Below are 11,309 nucleotides of genomic sequence, written 5' to 3'. Positions count from 1 at the left end.
ATTTTATTCAATAAAATATATATAATATTATAAATATGTGGAATGAACAAATGAAATAATGATTTAAAAATCAAAAAAATTGATATTCATATGTGTTTGTTTTTTATTGAGCTCTTAATTATATGTGAAATAGAATAATAATGATTTCTGATAATTTGATAATTTTATATAAAAAATTTAAATAAAAATTATATAATATTAATAAAATTTATATAAAAAATTATTTTTTTAAATGATTTTTTATATAAAATTTTTAAAAGCTAATTCGATTATTTTGCAAATAAGTTAAAGTATATATTATTTGAAAAAATAAAATTTTTGTCGATACATAAGCTGTATAAAATTTTATAAATAATAGACTATTATTGGATAAACAAATGGCCAGATAAATAAATGTTGATTAATCTAATAATATCATATTTATAAATTGTAAATAAAATAAAAATATATGTCACACATGCATAAAATATTTTTTATTTATACATAAAAAATATAATATATCAATATTATATGTTAATGATATATAAAAATAATAATGAATTTAGAAAATTATAATTTGTTGTTACAATAATTATTAAACGGTTAAAATAGAGATCGCATAAATGGGAATCTACTGTAATAAAATATTAGTGACAATATATAAAATCCATTTTGATCATTATTTTAAAAAAAACTTATTTTAAAAAATTATGGAAGATAAAGATTTATGTAATAAAATAAAGAAAAGAATTCTTATAGATACATTATACAAAATATAATTTTTTATGATGAAATATTATTTATTGCTAAAGATATTACACAAATTGATATTTTTTGGAAAATATTCTCGAATATCTTTCATTTTATTCTGAATTTCATTAGTTCCAATTTCCAGTGAATTTTTATATTATTTGTTAAAAATAAAACTTTCGAGAAGTTTTAAAGAACTTCGCTTTTCACAAAAAGATATATAGAATCTTAAATTTCATTTCTTTTTTCTAATAAAAAAAAAATCAAAGAATTATATTTCATTAAAAGCTCGAAGCTCGCTTTATTATAACGAATTCTTTTTTTCAATTCTATATAAAATTTTTAAGATATTTTTCGTTATCCAGAAGTAAATCATTCGATCGTAGTTTTCTGCTGTAGCTGGGATGGGTTTGCCAATACGATTCCTTGCCAACCGTGGCTCAAAGTATTTTCTTCATTGGCGCCATATTTGGAGGGTTAATTTTTGGATGGATCGCCGATCAATATGGCAGGATACCAGCTTTGATCGGAGCTAATATGATGGGATTTCTCGCAGGAATGGCTACGGCATTCACGAATACCTTTTGGCAGTTTGCGTTATGTCGCTTTTTTGTCGGATTTGCCTTCGATAACTGCTTTACTATGATGTACATATTAGGTAATTTTTTAATATTTTTATTATCTTTTTAAATTATTCGTAGCATTTCGTATGAATTCATTTTAGAGAATTTTTGTAATATTCATCAAAAGATGATTTAGAAAATATTAATTAAAAATGAAATGTATAATATTTTATTATAGAAATGAAAATTTCTATGGAAAAAGTTTGTATGTATATTATATTACATATAAATTATAAATTACATATAAATTTTCATTAGGTGAATTTTGTTACAATATTATATTGTATTATATAATATTATTTTTATATAACATTATATTATATAATATAAATTTAGATACTAATATTTTTACAGTAATAAATAAATTCACAGTAATCACAGTAATATATGTTGATATAGTATTGATATAGTAGATATTTATTTTTTTCATTTTTTCATTTTATTATCAATATATATATTATCAATATACTACATTATATTTTATTTATTATATAACATATTTATTTAAATATACATAAAATAGAGATTATATGTTGTATAATTTAATTTAAATTAAAAATTTAAAGTAAAATCTAAAATAAAACTTGAGAATATTATAGTAAATAGAAAGATCTTGAGACTTAAGTCATTGTGTAATTTTTACAGCATATTGCCTTTTGTTATATTTGATTTATGACTGACTTTTTTTCAAGCAACATATGCTTTCAAATTCTTTTGTGTTTGTAACAAAACATATATTACTATACGACAATTCTTCTTCTAATGAAAATTGAAAATTTTTTAAAGTTAATTGGAAAAATTGAAATATCTTTACTATTCTTCAATAATAATGATCAAAATAAAATTTCTGATTTTCTTTTTTTTTAAACGAAGAAAAAAATATTTTTTTGTATGTATATATATAAATGATAATTAATATTTATATTATATTATATATTATATTATATTATATTTAAAAATAATTTTTTAATTTATAATCATTTAATATACAAACGATTTGATTATTTTAAATAAAAAAGATTTTAAAGATGATTCTTGGAAGAAGAAAGTATCACTCTAATTTCTTTTTAACGTATGGCATATGACATATTAATTTTTTATTACTTAGATAACTGCCATCAAATCTAACATTTTAATATTTTTTTTATTTTTATATTTTATTCTTTTCTGCATAGTTATGATAAAGAATATTCTATAAATATTCGCAAGATATGGAGAAGGGAATTTACATCATTGAAGATAAATGACGTAAATTCCTTTCTCCGACGTCTTTCATATAGAGCATTCTTCTATAATATAGAATAAAAATATTTTAAATAAATATTATCAAATTCGATGATAGTTTTTAAAAAATTTGTAATACAGAATATAATTTGATTTATCTATTTCACTGTGCTATTAAATTTGATTATTATATATTATATTTTTACAATAATTACACAATAGATCTCTGAAGAATAAAAAACTAAAGAATAAAAAATTGCTATCAATTATAATTTTTATCTTTTATAACTAGATGAAATTCTAATTCAATTGCTTAAATATACAGTTACTAAACATCTATATTATATCAGAAGTGAACGTATTTTCAGGTAGAAAGCGAATGTGAATAGTAAATAATAGTAATAATCTTTTCAATATTTTCATGATTGTGAATATATATAAAATTTAAAATATTTTCTTTGAAAAATCTTCTTTAAAAAATCGTAATATATTTTCATTCGATATTAATAATATATATTATATTATTTTATTTATTTATTTTTCATAAATTATTTTAAAATTATAATTTATTTATATTTTGACAAGTTTTTATAAACTTTTTTTTTTTACTTCTTTTATATGTTTCTCATTAATTTTTCTTTAAATTTTAATAAATTTTTATTCTGATTAGAATAGAAAATTTTGATAAATTTTTATTCCTGTATTAATAAATATTATCGAATATATTTTTTAAATAAATTTGTTTAAAATATTTCAGATAAAATTCTAATCAATATTTCTAAGTCTGATTTAAATAAATAATATACCATTAATATATTGAAATATTTCTGTTATAGAAAAGACTACATATAGAATACTAATATAATATATAAAAAAAAAAGTATCAATGCACATATATATATAATATATACATAAAATTAATACAGTATAGAATTCATTGCGAGTAATTATAATACAGGTTTCTTTGAAATAGCAAAGTATCTCTTTGATAGCATTCCACTCGTGAAAATTGAAACTCAAGTGGCGTGCACAGACCGTGACTCGATGACTCAAGTAAGACTGGAAAAATTTATGACTTGTTCACCGAAAACTAGGCCAAGTTGACGAGATTCGTGAACAAATCGTAACTAGTTGATTATACTTTGAATTTTTTAATTTTTTTTGTCAAGATTTTTTAATAGATAATGAATATTTAAATAAAGTTTGGTAAACTAGAAAAATGATTCGATTTGTATGAACCTTATGTTAGATCGTATGTGTTAATTGACTCTTGAGAAAAGTAAAACGTAGATAGAAACCAAGATAAATATTATTAATTTTTTTCGAGAGAATAATAAATTATATCGAGTTCGTTGATTTACAAACAAATGTATTTATTTTTATATATATAGAATGTTCACGTTATTATTTTCCAGTGTTTTTCTTGAAAATTAAGAAAAAAAAATTATATTGATTTAAATGTAAAATGATTCATATAATTTTTTTTGTAATTTATAATCTTTTTTTCAAGATTTCAATATTAGTTTCAATTTTTTAAATGGGAGGCTAGAAATTTTTTTATATCATGTGAAAGTATGCTTCAAAACAAATATATGCTGTTTAAAAAGATACAATTTTTTCTTTCATCACTTTCTTCAATTAATCATTTTTGAGAAAAACAAAATATAATAATGTGTACATTCTTTATATTAGATCATAATGAGTTATGTATAAATAAATGAAATTCAAAAAAAAAGTGATAGAAATGATTATTAGATTTAAAAAAATAGAAACAAAGTTTGAATCTTTTTTAAAAAAAAAAATTTATAAAATAATTTGTTTAATTTTTTTTAATAAAATATGCATTCTTTCAACAATGAACTTCTTGTTTGTGTATGGAAATAAAGTTTTTAGATGAAATAAAATTAAAAAATTAAATTAAAAAATTATATTTTAATAATAAAATGTTTTAAATTTATATTTTATTTATTTATTTATTTTTTATTTTTTTAAATTTAACTCATACAAGAAAAATATTTTCAGATGGCTACTTATTTGATATTATTTTAAACTCGAAAATTAATTTTCTCATTATTTAGAACAAAGTTATAATCTTTATTACAGTCGAGCTTTAATAACTTAAATCTTTATAACTTGAAAAATTTAATAAGATTATAATTTTGTTTATTTTCTTTTCATTATCATGATAAATCAAATATAAACTTCTTAAGTTGAATTATTTGCTGCATTTTGAAATATATTAATTCAAATTCAGAAAAATTAAACTTTTACAAAATTTATTACAAGTCAAATTTACAAAGTTTAAACAAATAAATTTTTATCATTAATGTCCATATAATTTGAAATATCTGTATAATTATCTATATAATTATCTATGTAATGATTGACAACTAATCGATTAAAATAGTTGAAAACAAAAGATGATGCTTATGATTTTATTTTTCTTTGATTCCTTGGAAAAATATTAATATTGCAATGTCTTTGTATGACAAATTTTCATTTATTGAATATCTTTTATTTCGATAAATTTCGATAAATTGAAGCCTACTTTTAGCTCTATCTTTGAAATTTGAATGAAAATTAATAGAGATTTAATAAATATACAATTATTAAAATATGTATTAGATATAATATATATAATAATTTTATTTTAATGATTGGAGTTGAAAGTAAAAAATTATTTTAATTAGAAATCAAAATATGACAATTTTATCAAAAAACTATTATAAGAATTTTATCTACATTAATTTTAACTTTAATCATTGTGAGAATTTCGTTTAAATATCATAATTATTGTGAGAATTTCATTTAAACATTTTATGTCTAAATCTCTTAATTAAATCTTCTATTGTTTTTATTGTTTCTTGAATTGCATTGCAACATTGCACATTGATATATATTGCACGAAAAAAAAATTTAATGTTATTAATGAAATTTTATAATTTCCAAATCAATGAATTCTCTAGCATATAAAGTTCTATAATAATATAAATTTATGATAATAAAAATAAATGAGATTTTATTAATGAAAATTAAAAAAATTTCTCAGTCATTTAATTATCTAGGCAACATGAAATAATCAAATTTTAAAAAAGAAATCTCTAATTTAAGTTGTAATGTATAAAGTTATTAATATTATATATAAATAATTTACAACAGGATTTAATATATAAAATTAAAGTCATAAAAGTTAAGATATTGACTGTCGAATATGAGTTTATTTATATTTGATTATCTGTTCGAGGAAATTTATTATATCTGTTAGGAAATTATATTATACTTAAGAATATTCCATTTGTCACACTTTTTACGAGTCTTTTTGTACCATGTATAGTGAAAGAACATAAACATTAAATCTTTGTAGAAGTTTCATATAATAATACATTAATGCTCTAAAGTAAAAGTTTTAGATATCAATTTTTGATATAAAAATAAAAAAATAGAGATATAAAACTAATCGAAAAGAAACAAGAGCTAGTGAAGAATATAATTGAATCTATATACTTGATAAAAAATTGTTGATATTTTAAACTGTTATAAAAAAAAACTTTGTAAAAAAAAAATCGTATAACAATCAGTATAAATTTTGAATTTGTTCTTTTCAATATAGCAAATAAAAAAATAAAAATATTTTTCTTTCATTTATAAAATTATTGAAAATTTTTTTCGTGAATTCACAATAAAAATTAAAATTTTTTTTACAATATCTAAAACATGTTACATAATTTTTTTATCGTTAAATTATTAAACTTTGAATGTTAAGATAACGAAAATTAAAAAAATATTAAATTTTCGTTTATGTTTAAAATGCAATAACTTAATAAAAAAATCATGTTTCATTGTAAAAAAAATATATCAATTTTTAAGTTTATTACAAATTTAATAAAAATTTTTTAGCTAATTAAATTTTTTAAATTTTTGGGAAGAAAAATATCGTTACTTTTCTATTTATTATATGAAAAATGCTTAAGATATTTCAATGATAAAAAATAATAAATATAAAAAATTTTAAAAACAATTGTGAAAAATTTGAAAAAAAATTGTGGAAAATTGTCAAAAAAACTGTGAAAGATAGATATATATTTAAAAAAAAAAAAATTCACATGATATTGTATGATTTTTTTTTTACGAAATTATAACAGTTTAAATCGACAATTCTTTTTATCGAATATTATTTACTTATACTTTTCACTGTATGTTAAAACCATCAAAATATTGGATATCTATTGATCAAGATTTATATATAGATCTGATCACAGATCTTGATAAACTAATTCAAAAGTAGTTTAAGTGTTGATTTTTTAGATTTATTGAATTTAATAATTTAATAATAATTATAATGGTATTTATAATAGTAACATCTACTTTAAATTCTTATTAAAATTATTTATAAATTACACATAATATCAAAGATATCAAAAAATATGTAAGTAACAAGAGAATATATTGTGCGATCAATTAAAAAAGAAAAATCAGAAAATAAAAAAGAGAGGAAAAAAAAATGAGAGAAAAAATATGAATTAGTTTCGAAACGTTAACAATGTCCTTGTGCTGGATATTGTTCGATCGATTTATGGACACGCGAGATATTGGCGATGATTATTGCTTTTTAATACTAACGTTTGTAATTCAACTTGCTACCTTGCATACAGAATTTTCATTCTTTGTGATAAACGAGAGAAATCGTGTTTTAATACAATCATGTAATTGCACAAATATTAGCAACAAATCTTGGTAAAAACTGAGAGAAAAACGAATGTTTTTTCTAAGCGAATATTATTACGTTAAAAATAATAAACTTTGATAGGTAGAATGATGAAACAAGTAGAATAAGAAAGGACAAGAGGGATCTTTGGTTTTTTCTTTCTACACTCTTTCTATGAGAATAATGTAATATTTTCTTGATCACTTTATTTATTATAGAGAATGTGAATAATATTAAATTATAGCAATTATAATCTTTTTTAAAATATGATTTTTTTTTATAATAGCTAATGTGAACTTTTTATAATAGCACTAAATAATTACATAAAAATATAATTTTGATATTATGCTAATTTTGCTTATTTAAACGATCAATTATCTAGCAAGATAAGTATGGATGTATTTTATTTTACATACTGGAACATATATCCTGAAAAAGTATTTAAAAACTATTAACTAATCTTTTTTAATGCACATTTATTAGATATATATAATCAATTTTTCTATCCATGGTTCTTGTTAAATCATATTAAGTAAAATATTAATATAAATCAGAAGAATATGTTGGTATTAACGAAAAAAGTCTAATGGAAATGTGTCTATGAAATAATTTTTAATATTAATATTAATATTAATATTAATAACAATAGTAATAATTATATTGAAATTTTGAGTTAATGTTTTCCTGAATCAATTCCTTTGTTTATTATTTAATGTGTTGCAAAAAAATTCATGATATCATTTTTTAGTATATTTTGATTAAAAAACGAATAGAACAAAAGAAATATCTTTGATCATTTCTTTTTATGTTTTTAATAAAAATAATATCTTTTCTTGATCAATTTATTTGTTATAGAAAATGAGAAAACATTAAATTGTTATATAAGGAGAATATATTTAAAAAATATATATGTATAAAAAAACAACTAAAATATGATATTATATTTTTTATAATTTTTTATTTAATCTATAATAATATCATTTGAATTATATTTTATAATTATATAGTATCACAGCTTAATTTGAATCAAAAAATCGATTTTGCTTAGTCGAACGTGTTATTTTATTAGAGACTATGAATAAAAGAAAATCCTGATATAATATATATATATATATAATCTATATTTAAATTATAATCTATTTCAATCAATTTCTTTGTTAATTATATATTTGTTATTATTATATATTTAAAAAATTTATCGTATTTATGAAAATAATTAATTATTTCATATAAAAGATTAACTAATTGTAATTTAAACACAAAAATTATTTATCGTAGTTTCTCTTAACGGAACATTAAACATTATTTATTTTATTCAAAAAAATTTTTAAACTGTAAAACTTCTTTGCTATATATAGATAAATACTATTCAATTTTTATAGTGGATTACAGAAATTAAAGTGACCTTGATTGATTGAAATAACTTTTGAATGAAGAGATGATTAGTCTCATGAGTATATTTAATGAATGGAAGTATGGTTTTAATTTTTTAATTCTGTAATAATATAGGAAGTAGCAAATGTGTGGAAATTTATCACTAGTAAATAATGATTATTTGTACTTGCCATGAAATAGAGAGTAATTATTCTTAATGAAGAAACAGTGTTAATCACTTAATTGTCTTGGTTTTAATCCGGAATTAGTTTCAATTAGTTATAAATAGTAGTTTCATTATAATTGACTACAGTTTTTTTTTGTAAAAATTATGATATTCAAATCATATTAAATACACTTTTTTGTTTGAAATTTTTATATTCTCTAATATCAATTATTATTAATTTCACTTTTTTATTCTTTCATTTTCATTTCGAAATGAATCAATAGAGAGATATGTGAGATAAAAAAATTTAAGTTTATATTTATACAATTTTTTATTACATTTCAAATTTTTTTTTTTATTAATATTTCAATATTATTTTTACAAATGATTTTTTAAAATATTATATTGTTTATTTTAATAACTTTTTTTAATAACTTGAATCAAGATAGCGAACTTTCATGTTCAATGGCAACCTAATCATTTACTTTGGGATCTTAATTAATTAGTTTAAATGACAAAAAGTATGAATAAATAAAAGAAAGTATGAATAAATAAAAAATCTAATTACGGATAATTAGGGCTCAGGAAGAAATAACCACGAATGCATTTTTTATGTATTATAATACAAATTTTTTTAAAAATTTATTTTTATATTTTAAATATTCATTCATAAGTAAATATGTATTAATATGTATCATTTATAATAATTATCTAATAATAATTATATTAACTTCAAAAATGACAAACAACTGATCGAAAGAAATATTGATTATAGAGAAATAAAAATATAAAAAATAATTATATATATAATATATATATATTATTTGATATTAATAATAAAAGATCAAATCCTTAATTTTAGATTATCTTTATTTCTAGATGATCGAGACCCAGGATATTCGCGATTAATTGAAATCTTATTGTATATTTTATTTTTAAAAGAATTTTATGGAAATCTAAATATTTATTTTTTATATTTATAATTTGAAGTTTTATGAAATTTTAGGTTTCATTCTTTTTTCATTGAATATTATTCTTACAAATAACATTTTAAATAAATAACATTTTAAATAACATTTTAAAAATATTATGTTTTTTATTAAAAAACATTGGATTGAAATAACAAATTTTTAATAATAATAAATATAATTATTTTTTATATTTATAAGACAGAATTTTGTAGAAATCTAATCTAAATAATTTAAATTTAATTTATTTCTTATATTTATAATTTAAAATTTTCTCGTTTTTTCTTCATCGAATATTATTTTCACAAATGATTTTTTGAAACATTATATTTTTTTTATTTCAGTGTTAGAATATGTTGGACCAAAATGGCGAACTTTTGTGGCGAATATGTCGATAGCCATGTTCTTTACATTCGCGTCTTGTATCTTACCATGGATCGCCTATTTTTTACTCAATTGGAGGATGACCTGCATTGCAACTTCAGTTCCTCTTGTTCTAGCCGTGGCGACGCCATGGCTGATACCGGAAAGCGCTCGATGGTTAGTCAGTCAAGGTCAAGTGGACAAGGCCATTAATATTTTGGGAAAATTCGAGCGAATAAACGGCACCAAGGTACCCGATGACGTCTACAAGCGATTCCGTGTAAGAAATCAATTTATTAATCTTTCTATTATCTTTATTCTATTTTATATGTACCAAGCTATCATGTAAAGTAATGATACAGGTACAATCAGGTAATTCTAAAAATGATAATGATATGATGTACAAATAAAAATAAGAAGAAAAAATAATATTTTTTAATTTGAAGTTATTGAACTTTAAAAATTTTTCAAGTGAAATTGGTTAAGTTCTGATCGGATATGAATGAATTATTATTAATAGTAGGTTCTATATGTGAAAATAAATGAAAAAGAATAAAATTTTTTCATTTAAAAATCAATCCAAAAAAATTGAAATTTTGATTACTTAATTTAATTTTGACTACTTGATTCAATTTTTATATTTATTTATATTCTCAATGAATATTATTTTTTGGAAAACAAAAGTTTAAACAATTATTATATATTTTTTAGCATAATTTTCTATTAATAGTTTATTCGTATTTAATTGCGAATTAATTAGTTTTTCTTGTACTTGTATTAAAAATTTTCAATACTTAATATATTTAACAAGTCTTAAATAAAAATTTTATTTATTTTTTTAAATTTATTTTTATATGTAATTATTTGTTTTATTGTTCTACATAATATTATATATATTGGATTAATAATAAAATTATATTGATTTTTGATAAGATAAATTATTTTAAATGACACATTATTTTTTATAATAAATTCATTTTATTTTATATTTCTAAAATATTCTGCACTCAATAAAGTTAGAAATTAATAGATTAAGCAGTTGTAATTTAATATAATATATTTTTATTTTTAATTACTCATATCAATGAATTTGAAGAAATATAAATATATTATATAAATATATTTATAGAAAATATTTATTGTATTTTTGAAATAAA

The 11,309-nt window shown here is 18.8% G+C and overlaps 1 protein-coding gene across 2 annotated transcripts in view; it reads left to right on the top strand.

Annotated features, from left to right (window-relative positions):
• The window catches only part of LOC102675521 (organic cation transporter protein-like), a 28,705-nt gene that overhangs the window by 11,360 nt on the left and 6,036 nt on the right, over positions 1-11,309 (top strand). For both annotated transcript variants that reach the window (XM_006623713.2, XM_031514234.1), the window contains exons 3-4: positions 1,129-1,387; positions 10,134-10,432. In XM_006623713.2, the coding sequence (XP_006623776.1) occupies positions 1,129-1,387; positions 10,134-10,432 (558 nt within the window). The remainder of the gene's footprint in view (positions 1-1,128; positions 1,388-10,133; positions 10,433-11,309) is intronic.

Source organism: Apis dorsata, unplaced genomic scaffold, assembly GCF_000469605.1.
Source record: "Apis dorsata unplaced genomic scaffold, Apis dorsata 1.3 scaffold_935, whole genome shotgun sequence".
Lineage (NCBI taxonomy): Eukaryota > Metazoa > Arthropoda > Insecta > Hymenoptera > Apidae > Apis > Apis dorsata.
Note: the sequence above shows the minus strand (reverse complement) of the source record. Positions and strands in the feature narration are given on the sequence as shown.